Source organism: Cervus canadensis, chromosome X (genome assembly GCF_019320065.1).
Source record: "Cervus canadensis isolate Bull #8, Minnesota chromosome X, ASM1932006v1, whole genome shotgun sequence".
Taxonomy (NCBI): domain Eukaryota; kingdom Metazoa; phylum Chordata; class Mammalia; order Artiodactyla; family Cervidae; genus Cervus; species Cervus canadensis.
The window spans coordinates 69511889-69531204 of NC_057419.1; the positions used below are offsets into that span (position 1 = coordinate 69511889).

Consider the following 19316-nt stretch of genomic DNA (forward strand, 5'->3'; position numbering starts at 1 on the left):
TTACTTCTCTTAGATAAAAATTAATTTCGATGACTCAATTCCAAAGTTGTTTATGATTTTTTTATGATTCTATTTTTATGACTGAATAAGTTTAGAAGAGTAATAATGTGTAATTAGCAGAGATATTTCAGCTTTTAAATTGTTAAGTGTTAAATTATAGATGATGAAGAAAATTATCTATAAATCTGAATTTTTTCATGAGCTGACAAGCCTAAGAAATATCAAAACAGTAGGAAAGTATAAGTGGAGTAATGGCTTCACTGAAGCCTTTGGTTTTTTATGGTCCTAGCATGAAGGCATCCTGGATATCATTGTAGAGATCGTACATGATCACTACAATGCTATCATGTAATTATGATTACCCAAAACAAGTGTACCAGCCACTTCTGCAGCACACAATGATGGAAAGGGAGGCTACCTACGAAGACAGAAATGCCTTGAGTGTTGAAAACAGCGCCACCTAGCGGTTATATTTGTTTCTAACAAGCCAGCTTCTTTCGATTCCACATGACCTTTATTTAGCAAGCTGACAAAAAATTTTAGACTTCAAGTGATGTACTTTGAAAACATAGGGGAATCTTGTATGGTACACACTGTGATTATATATCTGAGACAATTCAGTAGAAACGGCTCAGCATCCTTCCATGTTATAATTACTTAATATTTCCATTACAACTTCCAAAGTACAACTAAAGAAAAAAAAAAAAAACACATTACATTTGAAATCCTGTCTACTATGATCAGATGAAAGAAATCCTTGTTAACACTTGTGCCTTCACCAGTTCTTCCAGTTGTGGGACACAAATCCTTTAAAAATCTATTAGACAAAGTGACTAAATACCAGTCTTACCTCCCAGTGAATAAAGAGAAGTGAAATACCCAGTCACAAATGGGAAAAAGAAATCCAGCACAGGTGAACAGCTCCCAGCAACCCATCCTCTCTGCTTCTCTGGCACCCTTCCCTCAGTGCAACACCTCCCTGGTTCTTACTGTGTATGACTTACTCCTTCAGACAGACCACAGGGTCCTTGAAGGCAGGTCAAGCCTTATTCTCTTGGGTGCCCTTGTGCTGCTGGCGCTGGGCTGAGCACCCAGTGATGGCTTATGGGTTGACTGATGTCATGGGGGGATGGGCTGAAAGGGAGGGCGATTGATTCCAGCTGAGGAACGAGGGAGGCAGGTGTAGGCTTGAAGGGAATGGGTGCCAAGAATGGAATGGTGGTGTCAGGAAGCTCAGTAGCTCTAAAGGAGTCTGCCCCCACCCCCAAGGCTCTGACCTAGGAACGTGGGTTAAAAAAAATGTTTACAGAAGTAATTTCAGAGTGAATAAATAAATTACCGTAACTCCCGAGATGAAATATGGCAGCCATTAAAAGTTCTTTGAATATTGTGGGGATAACTGTTCAGTTTCCGAGCCCAATTTTCCCTCCACAGAAGGTGTTAATCATTTCGACTGTCACTGCACCATTTTATTTTACCCATGTCTTTGTGGTCTTTTAAACACATTTGAAAGGAAAGCAATTTCATCCAATTTTATAATTCAGTGCTTTCTTTCAACTGTAATGAACTAGAACCTGAAATAGAATAAAACAGGTCTTGTGGCCAATTTGAAATCCAGTATAATGGCAGTGCTCTTTCTCCCTTGATATTAAAACTATATCCAGAATGGAGACTTTTTGGCCCAGAAACTTTCTAGCCTTAATATATAATTCTGAATGTGGTGGACTGACAGTAGTACAATTCAAATTTGTTGGAAGGTTCTATACTGGAAATAAGACAAATAAGTATTTCTTCTGAGTCATGGAATTCACAACAAATGGATGGTTAAGGATATAATTTCTAATATACATTATTTATTCTGAATATTGATGCCTTATATGAGGTGCTTAAAATAATTCTGCTGGAAGATCAGTAAGATTTCAGCCCTTTTAATTGGGAAAGGTGTCAGGATAAACAAGATTACACTAATGGACTTTGATACAGATAATTAGGACGATGATACATTGTCTTTTTTTTCACCTTATCTTTTTACTATGAAATAGTTCAAGCATACAGAAAAGTAGAGGATATAGTAAAAAAAAAATCCATACTCCCATCACTCAGTCAAATCTTAAGATTTTGCTATATTTGCTTTAACTCTTTTAATTTTTTAAGAAACACAACTTTTCAGGTTCCAGTGAAGTCTCTTGCCTGATCCCATGCTCTGCCTTCCAGAGGTAACCACCATCCAAAACTTGGTTATCTATCATCCCTGTCCAGGTTTCATACTTCTAATTCAACTGTATGTGTTCACATACATGATACATTGTGTTGTTTGGCAGGTTAAAATTTTTACACAACATTTATGAATATCCAAGATTTGTGAAAATACCACCTTAAAGTTTAGGGAAAAAATTAAAATAACCACAGGTATTATTTACGAGTCTGGATGATTTTCTACTCTTCTTTCTAACCTATTTTCCAATTTTTCTAAGAACACTATTATTCATTTCCAACAAACAATTTGATCAAAAAATTAAATCGACAAGAATGCTCATTTTACAAAGAGGTCCCTTGGCTGTTGAGAAACCAGTGATGTAGAGAATGAACTTGCAAATATTCAATATCATTTGAATTAAATCTACAATTATTGGAAGAAGTAGATGGCAAACAGACATTGTTTTCTCCTATAAACACTGTAGTAAAGAAAGAGACGTGGTGGTAAATTAATAAAAGGCTGAAGGTTTAAAATGAGCTTGAGGAGAAAGAAGATGAGATTAAACTTCAAGAAAATTAAGACAGCACAGTTTCTTAACTACAAGTCAAGTTACTGGTAATTATTGCAATATGTTTTACTTAATATGTTCAGAAGACTGCCTCCTCACATACCAAGTCTTTGGGGAAAACGAGTTAGCTATATCCTTTTGATCAGTATATTCTATTGGACAAACCATGAAAATCCCTGGGAAGCTGAATGGGAGCCCAGATCTTCTATTTCTTCATAATCTTTTATGTGTTAGTGACTAAAAGATTTTTCTTGTAAAGTAATTAGCCTGAAACTAGTAAAAATAATTGGGAAAAAAATAAAAATAAAAGATTTTTCTTATTTCCAGTATTAGATACTTGAAAAAGAGTTAATGAAAGTGAAATAAAAAGGAGGTACATTTATTAACCTCCATATTTTCTTGGAGCAAATAAAATTTATTTCCTTCAAAGGGTTCATTTCAGAGACTGTAAGCTCACATGCTGTCAGGGACTGGTCAAATTTATTTATTTTCCATAAATGCAAATTACATTTTCATTGAGGTATAATTCATATACCATAAAAATGCACTCCTTTAAAGTGTATGCTTCAGTTTTTAGTATAGTCACAAAGTTGTGCAATCATCACCCCAAAAGAAAACCTGTCCATTAGCAATCATGTCCCTTTTCCCCTCCCCGCACCCCACCCCCCCAGACTCTGGCAGCCACTAATCCACCTTCTGTCCCTGTGGATTTGTCTATTCTGGACATTTCATGCAATCTGAATCATACACTATGTGACTTTTTGTATGACTTTTTTCACACTGCGTTGTTTTCAAGATTCATTTATTTTGTAGTATGTGTGTGGTACCTTATCACTTTTACATGTGAATAATATTCCATTGTATGGATATCTCACCTTTCATTTACCATTCATCAACTGATAAGACAGTTGTTTTCTCTTGCGCTATTATGAATAATGCTGTCATGAACATTCGTGTACAGTGGCCTCTGAATTTAAGCTCAAAAATTTAGATTTGCAGGGGCTTCCCTGGTGGTACAGTGGTTAAGGCCCTGAGTTTCTGCAGCAAGGGGCAAGATTTCAATCCCTGCTTAGAGAACTAACATCCTGCACTGCAATGTGGCATGGCCAAAAATTAATTAAAATTAATTGAGCAACTAGTTTTTAAAAACTTTGTAAAAAACCTTCTTATTTCATATTGGGGTAAAGCCGACTAACATGAGCAACTTGTTTTTACTCTATCTTCTGCTTCTCAGAATATTTATCTTTATAGTCTCCAAATTTAAGTTAATAGGTCATTTTCACTAAATCTGATGACAGGGAAATCTTTAGAAACACTGGTGAGAGTTCTTTGTCTGTGATACTTAACACATTTTATCCTTTAACGTAAGATCAGAGCTAAGATATGTACCTATAAAGTATAGATCAAGTAGCAATCAAGTTGGTTTTGAAACTCACTCAGTTTTCCAGTAATGCCTATTATGTGACTTGATGAACTGTTAGATTGCAAGAACAGATCAAGTAAACTTCCTTATTTAAAAAGTACAGTTAACAAGCTATTACAAAGTTCTAGTTAAAAACTAATTCTTGGAACACTTTTACAGTGTTGGTGGGAATGTAAAATGGTGCAGCCACTATGGAAAACAGTATGAAGATTCCTCAAAAAATTAAAAATAGAACTACCATATTATCCAGCAAATCTACTTTTATCTATATGTCTAGAATCAAAATCAGGATATCTACACTCCCAGGTTCACTGCAGCATTATTCACAACAGTCAAGACATAGATACAATCCAAATGTCCACTGACAGATGAATGGATAAAGAAAATGTGGTATATACATACAATGGAATCTTGATCAGCCTTAAAAAGAAGGAAATTCTACTGTCTGCAACATCAGTGGACCTGTAACACGTTATGCTAAGTGAAATAAACTGGACACAAAAAGAAATATTGTGTAATCTTACTTTATGTGTGGAATCTTAAAAAGTCAAACATAGAAAGGAGATTGGTGGTTAGCAGGGAGTGGGGTGAGGGGGGAAATGGGGAATTATTCAATGGGTGTGAAGTTAGTTACACAAGATGGTTAAGTCCTAGAGATTTCTGTACAGCTTAGTGCCATAGTTAACAATACGCTATTGTGCATTTAAAAATTTAAGAGGGTAGATTTCATGTTAAGCATTCTTAAACATACAAACACAGAAAGCAAAGGGACACAAGGAAATTTTTGGAGATGATTGGTATTTTCATAACCTTGATTTTGGTGATGGGATAATGGGTGTGTGCATTAAGTCCAAGCTCATCAAAGTATATATATTAAATATGTACAGTTTTCTATATATCAATTATACCTTATTAAAGCTATAAAAATAGTAAATTTTGCACTTCTCTTTATGATTAGATACTATGAGGTAAAAACTACCTACTTGACTACCAATGCTGTTATAGTTTCTGTGCTATGACATCTTTGTTTCATGGTTCCTCCTAAATTGCAATCATTCTTCATTCTCACAGGATACAAAATACCTATAAGCCAAAGAACTGAGACTTAGGCATTTAAAAAGAAACACACTAAAAAATTCTAAGATATTATTACAGAAGCAAAAATGCATTATTTATGTTACTGATTACCTGGAGAACAAAAGATTGAGGTGTTGGCGACTGAGTTCAGAGAATAATGGCGTACTTGACTCCACCAACTCACCCAGGTAGAGAGGAACTGAAGCATAGAGCGAACCAGTAAGTCATGGTCAGCCATGACTGCAAGACCCTATTGAGAACAGCTGCTGACCTCATCAGGGCATTTTCTGGATGCTGAGATGGGACAATGTAGTCTTTTTTGACAGAACAAGTAAGGCGCTCATCATCCCAGAAACTACTTCTTTAGCTGTTGATTCATTCTTCAGTGTGTACCTGATCAAGGGCTAACAGCTGAGCTGAACGTTTCCTGAACCATCCTTCTCAATTAACTTTGATCTAAGTTCTAGTCTGTAAATGAGAAATGCAAGTAAGAATGAGGGTCAATTTATTTTAAGTAAATTTATCATTAAATATCAACGTGTATCATTTCAAACATTTATAAATATCACAATTTATAGAAAATTAATGTAATCTTAAAATTATTGGAACAATGATTTTCACAATTATTTACATTAACTCAAACTACCTTTGTAGAAACAAACAATGTTTAAAAGTGTCCTTGCCACAAAGTAATAATTTCATAGTACCTTTCTGTAACACTTTTGTCACTAAAGTGGCAGCTGCACCAATAAAACCCAGCAGATTCAATAATTTAATTCAATAATTCAACAAACAGCATAATCAGAACTGAAAATGCAAGCTACCATTCATTCCAAACAAAACAAAACCTTTTATATTAATATATATAAATATATTAATATATAAATATTTTTCCATTTTCATCACTGAAGAAAATAATTAGGAGGCAGTATTTTCCTGTTTGTAGTAAAAAAAAAATTAATCTTAAGATTATTTTAAAGTTGACATTGAGAAGCTAGATTAGGTAAGTTGTTATAATGCCTCACATTAAATTTTTTGAGAATTTCTTGGTTGTGGGTGCAGCGAAAAGGAAATTCTTGGGTTTACTGGAAGCTTTTTCTATCAATTAAACCATTTTTCTGTTGTATTAATAATATGTCCATAAGCAGAGATAACTACTTGTCATCTCAAATAGAAATTTTAATTGCTTATCAGCAATTTATAACATACTTGGAAAGAGATTCTTGGCTTTTTTTTTCTACTTAAGTTTGTAAACTTTTTTTGATAGCCCCTCAAAAGGATCCTAAATAGATCTAAATGTATGTCAAAGGAAAAGCAAACTTTATATGGACTCAGTGCTTGTATTTGAAAACAGTATTTGCTATACTATTCCACAGGTTTTTTTTTTAGCATATAAAAGTATGGTATACGAAATTATAGTCACAATAAAGTACATTTTCTTTTATTCACATAGAACATATACTTAAATTTTAAATGTTGGCTCTTCAAGAAAGCTTCTCCTGGTAAATAATATGCATAACCGTTGCCCAAAAATGTATACAGCTGTTTTCCCCAAAATATTTATACACACAGTGGTCCACTTAAGACCAGCCTCATTAGAATCCACTGAATACAATGTGTTCTTAATTTATAAATGGGCTATCCTCAGTATATAAAATATAAATGCATGTATGTTACACATACAAAGTAAGAAATATAAAAAGGAGAGATGAAAAGGAAGTGTTCTTCCCTATAAGATCCTGACAGAAATTCAGTGTAATTAGTGAGAACATGTACTCTTAATTTATAAATGGGCTACCCTCATTATACAAAATATAGAGGCATGTATGTTATACACAACGTAAAAAATATAAAAAGGAGAGATGAACGGAAAAAAAAAAGGAAAGTGTCCTTCCCTATAAGATCCAGATAGCAATTCAGTATAATTAGTGAGACCATGTAAAATACATGAAGAATTCTCAGTTTTGGCAAATACTTTTTAGAAAAATGCCTAAGGAATGAGGGTATTAAATTTCTATTTTAAGAATTTAGTAGAGGCTTCCATTTAAACATTTAGTGAAGATGTTGTGGTCTCCCTAATAAGCAGCAAAGAGGACTTTGGGTAGGGGAGTCTGTTAAAAAGAAGCAAACAAAAAAATCACAGATTTTTAGCCAGTTAGTTAATAGCCCCTTAATGAAGCGTGTGTAGTGCAGGAATCAAATCCTGGCCCATAAGAGTTTGAATATAAGTGATAAAAGATTCCAATGGACAGGATCTGAATTCTTCCTAGATCTTACAGGGAATGAGGCAGGAAATGATTGCAAAGGAGGGGGTCAGCCCCAAAGGTGGCTGGTCCAATCTTAACTAGTGCTGTTAAAAAACACGCCAAATGTTTCTATAGCATTCTTTCTGCTGCATTTTCTTTATTTCAAGCCACAGGTCTACTTGGAGGATCATGCAGCAAGTGGCTTATAAATAAAATCAGTCTATGAATAGTGTCATCACATTAAGAGACAGAATCACTGGATTCTCTTCACAGGTAAAGAGCTCAAATCTTTGGAATCCATGAGTTGGTAGTATTTACGGCATACCTAAAATGGGACAAAAATCAAATATGTCAATAATAACATACATGAAATTTAGGAGTTAAAGCAATGAAGATGATTAAATCATTATTGAGCTAGAAATTCCATATGATTCCTAAATATTGCTTCATAGGTAAAATGCAACAAATATAACTGGGTCAATTTCAAAATTAGCAAATGAACACTACTCCTAACTGTTTACCAAGACAAGTCATTCCAATTTTTCTCAAATCTCAGCATATGTTACCAAGAGAGATCCTAAAGATGGCAATCATACCTATTTTGGAAGTCTAGGAATTTGGACATTTACTGTATCCTTTAGCTTAGAGATATGTTATATATCCTATTTTTTCAAAGACCAAGCTTTTTCATTCTGTACTGGTGTCAAAAGGAAACAGAAGGGAAAAAAAAATCAATGAAAACATTCAGCTGCAGTGCTATTTTGTCTCCTTTTCCAGACCATCATAATGCAGCCAAAAACAAACAAACAAAAAAAAAAATAAAAGCTCAGGATAAAGAAAAAAAATAGAACTTTTCCTAAAACAGAATTAAAAAAAAATTAAATTACAGTTCTTCTGGGGAATACTCAGACTCTTCCACCAAACATTCCTGAGAAGCAGAAAGATAAGCATCTGCTAATTCTGTACAGATTTATGTATACAGAAGCCTTTTGTAATGTGTAAAGCACTAATACCAATATAAGGAATGGTTATTACGGAAGAAAAATATTTGAAAAAATTTATTATAAACATGAAGAATACAGAAAAAGGTAAATCTAATTTTAAATTCTCATGCACATAACTGAAATTTTATCATGATTTAAAAGATAATTTAATGTTCTGCTAATGTTGATAATTTTTATTCCCTTTCTGCTAATGTAAATAACTTTTCACTCCATATTTATATATAGTGCTTTAGTGATGATGTCAAGCTGATTAATGCTTGTTAGACATCTAAAATCAGATGTTCTCCCATATCAATAAAAAATTTTTACATTTTAAACCCAGGTTATCTTGTAATTAATTAAGAGAAATAATTCAACTCTCCCTAATTAAGAAGATTTTTTAAATGTTTCACTTTCTTGGCAACATATGAAATACATCATATCCATTTAGGCCACTAATTTGAAGAAAAACTGAGCTATCATCAGGAACAACTTCCAAAAATGATTATTATATTTAAATTAATGCTGGTTATGCAGTGAGTTTTATAATGTACTGAGCAATTTTACTTTTATAAGAATATTCAGAATATGCAAAAATAATAATTCAGTTTGAATTTCACCAATTTACTTCAGCAATAATTAAAAAAAAATTCAGTTCACCAATGTATTCTCTTAACTAAAATAAAAGTGACAATAAATTATCCCCAGGTTTAGAGTTTTACAGAAACTCTGCTAACATACTCTGGCCAAAAGTCTTACCAGGATTGAAATATTAAGACTTCTGTAGCAGATTTTCATAAGTATGAAAAACAACTAAGGCACATTTGAAAGCCAGTTCAATTGATTTCAAATACTATACATTTCATCTACCACTCTGAACATCCTTTCATTTAAGCATGAACAGTAGTACTTGTGCTTACTGCTGCACTTGCCAGCAGAATGTAGTCCCTCAAAGAAAATCATCTACTAAAAATCAAAGAGAATAAAAGCAGAGTCACAGTCCTTAATTCTGAATTAAATGGTCTATTAACTAGACCTTTAAAAGATTTTCCAGGTTCCTAAGAACAGGAAGAAGGAAAAATACTGAAAACTTTCTGTTGATTTATACACAAATACATTAATGCTAACTCATATAATTGTCTAATTTAAAGAGGAACTGACCTGAGAGGTACCTTGCTCCGATTAACATTACCACGCTACTCACTATAAAAAAGCCCAAGGGTAGACTACAGAAGATACTAGGGTCACCTGTTGTCATCCGAGTAGGAGGGAATTCCAGTCAAGCAAACCAAAAAAGAGACACATAATTACAATATTTGTGTTAAGAATCACATGATAGCAAAAAAAAGTTATAAAAATAGTATATTCATAAAAGCTAGCAAAGAGTTATTACTTTAAATCAAAACCAGAATCAAAATTGAGGGCTTATGACAGTTAACAAACAATACAGATAGCATGCCACAAATAGCAAGAACATAGAGCATATAGACCAACATAAACCTTCCACTGGCAAAGCCAAAGAAAGCTGAAGGAGAACTTTCTTTTTGGGAGGCTGCTGATTTTAGCTTTCTTGGTTCTTCCCCAAAAGCGAGCAATCCCATTCCCCATCCAGATTAAAATTATAGATCCTTTGGCTATCAGAGAAGAGTTATATTAGTCCAATTCATTAGTTTGAAAATGAATTTCAAACCCTATTGGTTTCATTTTCTTTTTTACACACAGTTGGTATAACAAAGTGAACCTGAAAATTAATGTTACTATATAATTTAAAAACTAAACTGTATTAATCTATATTTTTAAAAAATATTGTCTGAGAATACAACTGTTTTGATATTTTCTAACCTGATTGAAAACATTTCCTTTAAAGAATAGCTAGATAGATACAGACATAGGCTTTTCTTGAATTTAAACATTATGTATCTTGAACATTTAACAGTTTTTGAAAAAAATGTTATTTTGGTGGGTTTGGAGTACAAAGTCATAAAGTCATTATTTATCATAAGCTCTCTCCAAAAAATATTAAATCCCCAATCATTTCTATGACATTTTAAGCATATGAAATGTATGTTAAAAATACTTTACACTCCATTCAAATATAGTTACAAACAAGAAAATAAATATGAATGCTTCAAAATTGGCAATATGCTTGGGAAATTAAGCTAACATAATATTCTTCCCATAAATTAAAACTATTTAAAGAGGATAAGAGGCCAGGTAGCAATTTGAATAGCCTTATGAGATCATCAAAATAGGATTCTATCTGTACTATTACTACATAGCTTACATTGCTTGAGGGATAATCAGCATTTCACTAATTGAATATTGTTACCTGGATTATTATACAGTTTTAGAGACTCTCAAAATGTTGTACATGAGTGCTTTTCATAAATCTACTACAAATTGTTTTTCACACTTTGCCTTAAATACACTGCAGCCTAACTGAAACAAAAACCAAGTTTGAAAAATCGAAAGCTCTGAAAAAATCAAATTATTTTATCATCAATTCTGAAGGCAGAAACAAAAAAATCATGTAATTTTCTTTTATCCACTTTTTCTTGGCATTTTAATTTCACTGACAGTAAGGTAAGCAAACAGAAAATGATCAATTGGCTTTGTGGGAACTTGGCGATTATATCCTCAACCGCAAGTAAGGAAGAAGTATGTGTGGCATTGACATGGAGGCAGATATGGCAAGGGAGGGGAACAGGTTGAACTGTGCCATTTTATTTATTTATTTGGCCATATAATATTTTTTTGGCCATAAAATAAATAAATTATTTATTTTTGGGGGAGCATGCGGGATCTTGTTCACTGACCAGGGATGAACCTGTGCCCCATGCACTGGCAGTGTGGAGTCTCAACCACTGGACTTCCAGGGAAGTTTCTATGCCATTTAAAAAAATACAACTAGTCAAAGAAATCACAGAACTCATTTTCATCAGCTTTTAATTGAGGGCAACCAGAAAATAAATCAGAGTGCACGGCTGTTGCATCCTTCAAAGCAACTAGCACTGGTGCTACAAAAAATACCCATGATTGAGAAGTTTAACTATAAGGTCTCAAAACTGCAAACAGTCTTAGCAAGAAAGGCTTTGTCACCATCTTAGAAAGAAAGGTGGGTCTCAGAACAAAAGATTTAAAGACAATGGATATTAAGCCTAAAGCTTATTTAGGAGAATAAACAAAAGCTTCAAGTAGAAACAGCATGATCTCAGAAGCTTCTCTGAAAAGCTAGATACATTAAAAGTGGTTCTTGGGACTTCCCTGGTGATCCAGTGGCTAAGACTCTGGGCTCCTAATGAAGGGAGCCCGGGTTTGACCCCTAGATAGGGAACTAGATCCCACGTGCTGCAACTAAGCACCGGTGCAGCCAATAAATGAATAATTTTTTTAAAAAGTGGTTCTATACTCACTTTGGGGTTGGAAGGCAGGCTATATTTATAAACTCTTCTCTCTTAAACTACATGCTTCAAAATATTATTGGCCATTGTTTCATTCATTAAATTCCAAATCTTGTATTTAGCAAAGGAGTACAATATCATGCCATATTAAAGGTATGTTAAAGGCTGTTTCAATATTAAAGGCAGCTCAGAGCTGTTTACAACTAAATAGTTTATTTATGGTAGATACTTCCCACCTAAGTGAATAAAAACAAAAGTCCTCAAATTTCTGCCAAGAGCATTTCCCAATTATGACATTTCTAATTTACTATGTCTGGTACTTTTCTTCCTCTGATTTCAATGAATTCTTACAACATACACTCACTAACTAAGGGCTTGGGAGCAGTCTAGCAAGTAGTGAAATGTATTCTGAAATCAATATAGCTTTTGGTCGGTTCAGGTCATGAAGACAGCCCCCCAAAAAGGCAAAGTCAGTCACGAAAAGGAAAAAAAAAAAGTTTAGTTGATTTTTTTTTCATTAGGAAGAAACTAGAAATACTTTTACTTTTAGAAAACTAAGTTATCAATCGAAGTACCAGGAATAAACTAATAAGGAAAGGTATGGCAGGACAGAGTTAAGCACATTTATCAATCTGATAATTTACATTTTATGTTTAGAACTTTAAAGTGTTTTCAAAATGCTAGAAACTATGAGCATATGATAATGCTATTCTTCAGAGCAGCCTTGCTAGCTAACTATAAACAGATACTTAAAGAAGCTATTTAACATACTAGGACGAAGTGGCAATAACAATAAAAACATTTTTACCACTTTCTGAAGACTGAGTTGTAACCCAACCCATTGATTTCATCACAGCTTTCTTCCATGTAGAATAACGAATTTCACTTTCTAGAAAGAGAAGGTAGGAAAACCATACATAAGAAAGGCAGTTTACTCAATGTTATGTGGCAGACTGGATGGGAGGGGAGTCTGGGGGAGAATGGATACATGTATATGTATGGAATCATCTGCCAGGAGACCCCAGTTCGATTCCTGGACTGGGAAGATCCACTGAAGAAGGGATAGGCTACCCACTCCAGTATTCTTGGACTTCTGTGGTGGCTCAGACAGGAAAGAATCCGCCTGTAACGTGGGAGATCTGGGTTCGATCCCTGGGTTGGGAAGATCCCCTGGAGAAGGGAATGGCTACCCACTCCAGTATTCTGGCTTGGAGAATTCCATGGACTGTATAGTCCATGTGGTCGCAAAGAGTTGGACACAACTGAGCAACTTTCACTTTCACATGTATGGCTGAGTCACTTTGCTCTATACCTGAAACTATCAATAACAACTGTTACCATGCTGCTAAGTCACTTCAGTCGTGTCCAACTCTGTGTGACCCCTTAGACAGCAGCCCACCAGGCTCCCCCGTCCCTGGGATTCTCCAGGCAAGAACACTGGAGTGGGTTGCCATTTCCATCTCCAGCGCATCAAAGTGAAAAGTGAAAGTGAAGTTGCTCAGTCATGTCCGACTCTTAGCGACCTCATAGACTGTAGCCCACCAGGCTCCTCTGTCCATGGGATTTTCCAGGCAAGAGTACTGGAGTGGGGTGCCATTGCCTTCTCCGGTTAGTTACTATACTCCAATATAAAATAAAATTTCTTTAAAAAAGAAAGTTTACTAAGATGTTCTAAGTACTATACTTATATTCACTCATCATTCTTGACAAATTGTTTCACTTATTAAACTGATGCTTGTTACACTGTATTTAACTGACATGGAGCTTTACCAGGACTCAGATCCCGGTATGGTTGCCAAAGACTGCCAGTGACTGCAGAGAGAAGCTTGTGGAAGTTGGAGGGAAATTCAGCCTGGTCTGCAAAATGAACGGAGATGTGGAGACAGGCTATCTGCTAAGACCAGGTCATTCACAAGCACGTGGTAATGAATTAGAAAGGGGAATCCTATTTGATCTGCTTTCTCTTTGGGGAAGGGCACAGGACCTTGGAAAGCAAAAGTCGCTCAGTCGTGTCCAACTCTTTGTGACCCCACGCACTGTAGCCCGCCAGGCTCCTCTGTCCATGCAATTCTCCAGGCAAGAATACTGGAGTGGGTAGCTGTTCCCTTCTCCCAGGGATCTTCCCAATCCAGGGATCGAACCCAGGTGTCCCACATTGCAGGAAGATTCTTTACCATCTGAACCACCACAGAGTCCACTATGATGCCATTTTATACATAGCTTTTTAAAAAGGTTTAAAACCAAATTGAATATATAAAACCTGACTTTTGTACACAAACTTAATTACAGGCATTGGGGCTTCCCAGGTGGCGCAGTGGTAAAGAATCCACTTGCCAATGCAGGAGATGCAAGAGACATGGATTTGATCCCTGGGTCAGAAGATCCCCTGGAGGACGAACTGACAACCCACTCCAGTGTTCTTGCCTGGAATAGTTCATGGACAGACGAGCCTGGTGGGCTACAGTCTATTAGTCTGGCTTGTAGCTTAGTTTTGTTTGTTACAACAGTGAGTCAAATATTTAATGCTCATTGATTTAAATTGTTGCTGCTTTTCTCAGGCTAGCCTTGCTGTGCTTAAAAGTTACCATAATGGTCCTTAGCCTAGTTAATCCTGTCCTAAAACTGGTCATTGGCACTAAAGATGACCCAACGCAGACATGATGGGTCGGTGGTCTATATATCTCCCTTGTCACTGTCAGTAAAGGTTACACTAACAGGCTATTAATAAAACTGACAATGTGGCAGTGTTATCCTTGTACACGAAGAGACTATAAACAGTAGAAGTGAATGGTAAAAAAGTGATTATAGAAGTTTGTTTTTTTTAAAATAGGGAACTATTTCTCTTATTCACATTCACATATGAAGCCAAATATGTTTAGCAGCTGAATATGAAATTACCTTCACATTTGCAATCTTATTTCATTTCTTGATTTGTGACTAAACCACCAAACTCTCTCTCCCTTTTCACAGTACACCAATCTTCAGTCTTTACGAGTACCCTCACTCAAAAAGATAACTGTAGAGCACAGGGAACTATACTCAATATTATGTAATAACCTATAAGGGAAAAGAATCTGAAAAACATAGTATATATCATTGAATCACTTTGCTGTACTGCTGGAACTAACACAACATTGTATTAGAAATCAACTCTACTTCAATAAAAATAAATAAATAAAAGTACCCTCAGCATTGATCTGAGGTTCAAATCGCTCCATTGTGACAGCGGACAAGTCCTCAGGCTCCAGACTCCAGACGCCAACCCCTTCTGCAGCCCCTGCAGCCATGGCGGCTCCCAGGGCAGTTGTTTCGGGCATAGATGGCTTCACTGAGGGGAGTGAACAACAGTGCTATCTTAGCAGTTACATATGCCTGAAAAATCAGTTCTTCCAAAAAATGTGACTGTTGGGGTTTGAAGGAATGAGGGCTTACTGACCTACTGGAATATACAGAATGTCTGCTTGTAACTGCATAAGGATTTTGTTGTTGGTCATCCCACCGTCTACCTGCAAATGGCTGAGTGGAATTCCACAGTCGCGGTTCATGGCATCCAAAATCTGAAAAAAAAAAAAACAATGCAATGAACATCATCAAAGTACCACATAGTAATATCTCAGAAAATAGCCATCTTCTACTTAAAAACATGCCAAAGCTCCCCAAAGCCTACAGAAGGAAAACTGAGATTTCTTCTAGGTCCTCCTTGATCTGGTTACCACCAACCTTTTCTCTTACCACTCCTCTGCACTCACCTCTATATCCAGACAAGCCAGACAACTCTATTTTGCACCCTGATTTCCTGCCGTGGTGTCTATGTTTGTGCTACTATTCAAATCCTTTGCCTAATATGTGTTGCTCAGCATCCCCTCAACTGTAAAATGCCCAGTGCCCAGCAGCTAACAGGAACTTAGAGAGTAATGACAGCTGGGAAAACAAAACAAACTTGCATTTATTATATTACTGTTTAGGCAGGCTTAATTTAAAAAAAAAAATTTCTTTTGGCCTTACTGTGCAGCCCATGGGATCTTAGTTCCCTGACCTGGGATGGAACCCATGCCCCCTGCAGTGGAAGCATGAAGTCTTAATCACTGGACTGCTAGGGAAGTCCCCAGGCTTAATTTCTGATTATGCTGGGAAGATTGAGGGCAAGAGCAGAAGGGGGCAGCAGAGGATGAGATGGTTGGATGGCATCACTGACTCAATGGACATGAGTTTGAACAAACTCTGGAGATGGTAAAGGACAGGGAAGCCTGGCGTGCTGCAGTCCATGGGGTCACAAAGAGTTGGACATGACTTAGTGACTGAACAACAAGAACAAGCTTATTAAATTTTCATAAATTTCTGGCATATATATGTATATAATTTTTGTAGGAATAAAAAAGGTGGATTTAGTACAGGAAAAAAGCCCATATTGATTACCTCTCGAGTTTGGAAACAAACAGCTTCTAATGCAGCAAAAGCAATATGGCATTTATTGGTGAACTGAGTGAGTCCACAGATGATCCTAAAAATACACACAAAAATTTTTAAAATTAGAGCAGAATAAATGAGTCATCAATCGGGAATGTTCTAAATATGGAAAGGTTGAACTTGGTACATAGAAGTGTACAGGGGAAAAAAAAGACATAAAAAAGCCAAAACTGGACCCAAACTTTAAGAAGCTGGCAAAATCTTTATAGTCTACAATGTTGCATCCACATATGAAAAAGTTCATGATCTATCTGAATAGATGACAATAATATAAAACCAAATCAATATTCATCTAGATGATGGCCTTTTGATACATAACTTGCAGGTGCCTTGAAGACAAAAGATAATAACACTAACATGAATAGGAATATGGCCAGGGCTTATTGTCAGATGACATAACTTCATGGAATTTTTTCTAGTATTTATTTACTGATTTGGCTGAACCAGGTCTTAGCTGTGGCAGGTGGGATCTAGAACCCAGGTGCCCTGAACTTGGAGGAAGGGCAGAGTCCCAGCCACTGAACCACTAGGGAAGTCCCTGGAGTTCTTTCTTTATGTCATGCCACGGGGCATGCAGTGCAGTATCTCAGTTCCTCAACCAGGGATCGAATCCATGCATCCTGCAGTGGAAGCGTGGAGTCCTAACCACTGGACAGCCAGGGAAGTCCCAACTTCTTGGAATTTAAAGGTTCTAAAATTATACTTCCCAAGTATAAAAGGTTTCCTCCATACCTCAAAATCATTTGAAAATAGAAAACTATTAACCAACAAAGTGAAAGTGAAAGTGAAGTCGCTCAGTCGTGTCTGACTCTTTGCGATCCCGTGGACTGTAGCCCACCAGGCTTCTCCGTCCGTGGGATTCTCCAGGCAAGAATACTGGAGTGGGTTGCCAGTTCCTTCTCCAGGGGATCTTCCCGACCCAGGGATCGAACCCAGGTCTCCCGCATTGCAGGCAGACGCTTTAACCTCTGAGCCACCAGGGAAGCCCCAATTAACCAATAAGTTCTTAGCTAATTGTAAATAAATCAAGACTGACAAAAGCATACCTTATTTTCATTTCTTACCCTCTTGCACTGGGCTCCCAATAAGGTGCATACAGCCCCGAAAATGCTGGGACGAAATAGCAGCCATAAGAAGTACCTACTTCTTTAGCAAGTTTTTCTAACGTTAAAAACAAACAACAACAACAACAACAAAAAACACAAAAAATCATTCCAATATGTACTACTTCTTTTCATCAACAAGCACACGTGTTTTAAAAATTAAGACAGGACTTTTGGTTTCCTAGTACGCAGTACAGCAAAATGTTGCTAATTGTAGCAGAATATGAGGAGCAACAAAAGCAAATTTCTCCACAAAATATAACCCAGTCCAAGAATGAAAGGAACTGGATTAGTTTTGTTAAGGTATTGTAGCTTATTTCCACTATTTTTAAAAAAATATTTAATTTATTTTCGGATGTGCTGGGTCTTTGTTGCCGTGCGCAGGCTTTCTCTAGTTGCAACGAGTGGGAGCTGCTCTCTAGACATGGGGCACAGGTTTCTCATTGCAGGGGCTTCTTTTGTTGTGGAGTACAAACTCTGGGGCATGTAGCCTCAGTAGGAGTGGTGTATGGGCTTAGATGCCCCACAGCATGTGGGATCTTAGTTCTTGGACCGAGGGTTGATCCTGTGTCCCCTGCACTGGTAGGCGGATTCTTAACTACTGGATCATCAGGGAAGTCCCCATTTCCACTGTTTTAAGGTTGCTGACTAGCAGATGAAGAAGTGGCCTTCACTGCATTCCTAATCAGAAATATGTCCCTGACTGTCTCACCTTCAGGTGAAATGAAACAAGTAGAAGGAGAGTGGGTGGGGAGTTCAAAATAATTACCTATCATTTGTAAATAGCCATAGTAATACTTAAATTATAGGTACGGGAGTTTTAATTCTCACTCTATTAAGAGTTAAAGCTCTTTCTCATCAGATAATTTTAACTGCAGATTCGGGCAATCTTCAGTGTTCAATTTTACACTTGGGTGATTTTTATGCCCTACCGTGCCTGTTTATGAATAAGCACCACTAATTATGTCAATTTGTTGTTTTATAAATCTTCACAAAGAGTCTTTTTTATATATATATATCAAACTCATAATTGGGATCCATATAGTTTAATGTCCAATATAGGGCAAAGCATTGATTGCAAGGGTAAAATATTTAAAATTTTCATTATTTAGATTCCAGCCCTTTGTTAGAACATACTCACCAATTTCCTCGGAGCTTTTTATAATTCCAAGATTGTCTCTTAGCCAGCGAATAACAGCACCAGCTATAGCTACCGAACCCTGTGGGAAATAAGGAATCCGAGAGAGAATGTATTAAATATGTTATCAGTATATAAAGTTCTTATTGAGCATATTCTCTGTGTATGATTCTATCAGATGGATACGATTCAAAAATTTCAACTTTGGGACTTCTACAAACATCATAAACCAGGTCTTTTAATATAAACATGGTTTTGTCTAAGTCATTATAGAAATTTTTCATGAGGCAGAGAAGAGAGCCCTCCAGTAGATCTTGGACCTGTCCCCATAGATGGACATCACTGTCCTGAGCAATTTGTTTCCTGTACAATTGTTCTGTAGCTAAATGACAAAGGCATATTATCACCCAGAATACATTCCCATCATAGCCACAAAGTTATTGGGAAATGTTACCCTGAAAGTTTTTTAAGCCCATTTCCCAAATTAAACACTATATTAAATCCAGCAACCACAAAAAAAAAAAGTCAGCAAAGAAGGCTAACTGCAAAGTAATTATTCTTAGGTAACTAATGAGGACCTAACTGTATAGCACAGGGAACTCTACCCAATGCTCTGTGGTAACCTAAATGAGAAGGAAATTTTTAAAAGAGCAGATAGATGTATAACTAATTCACTTTGCTATACAGCAGAAACTAACACAGCGTTGTAAAGC

General features: G+C 36.1%; 1 protein-coding gene across 6 annotated transcripts in view; it reads right to left on the bottom strand.

Annotated features, from left to right (window-relative positions):
- Positions 1-1912: 1912 nt before the first annotated feature.
- The window catches only part of GK (glycerol kinase), a 77259-nt gene continuing 59855 nt past the window's right edge, over positions 1913-19316 (bottom strand). For 4 of the 6 annotated variants that reach the window (XM_043458905.1, XM_043458903.1, XM_043458902.1 and 1 more), the window contains 8 exons: positions 18607-18685; positions 17427-17523; positions 16312-16396; positions 15332-15452; positions 15080-15223; positions 12704-12784; positions 9656-9742; positions 1913-7836 (listed from right to left, as the gene is read on the bottom strand). In XM_043458905.1, coding sequence (XP_043314840.1) covers positions 7826-7836; positions 9656-9742; positions 12704-12784; positions 15080-15223; positions 15332-15452; positions 16312-16396; positions 17427-17523; positions 18607-18685 — 705 coding nt within the window. In that variant the 3' untranslated portion in view covers positions 1913-7825. The remainder of the gene's footprint in view (positions 7837-9655; positions 9743-12703; positions 12785-15079; positions 15224-15331; positions 15453-16311; positions 16397-17426; positions 17524-18606; positions 18686-19316) is intronic. The other 2 variants (XM_043458906.1, XM_043458904.1) reach the window with 1 other exon arrangement.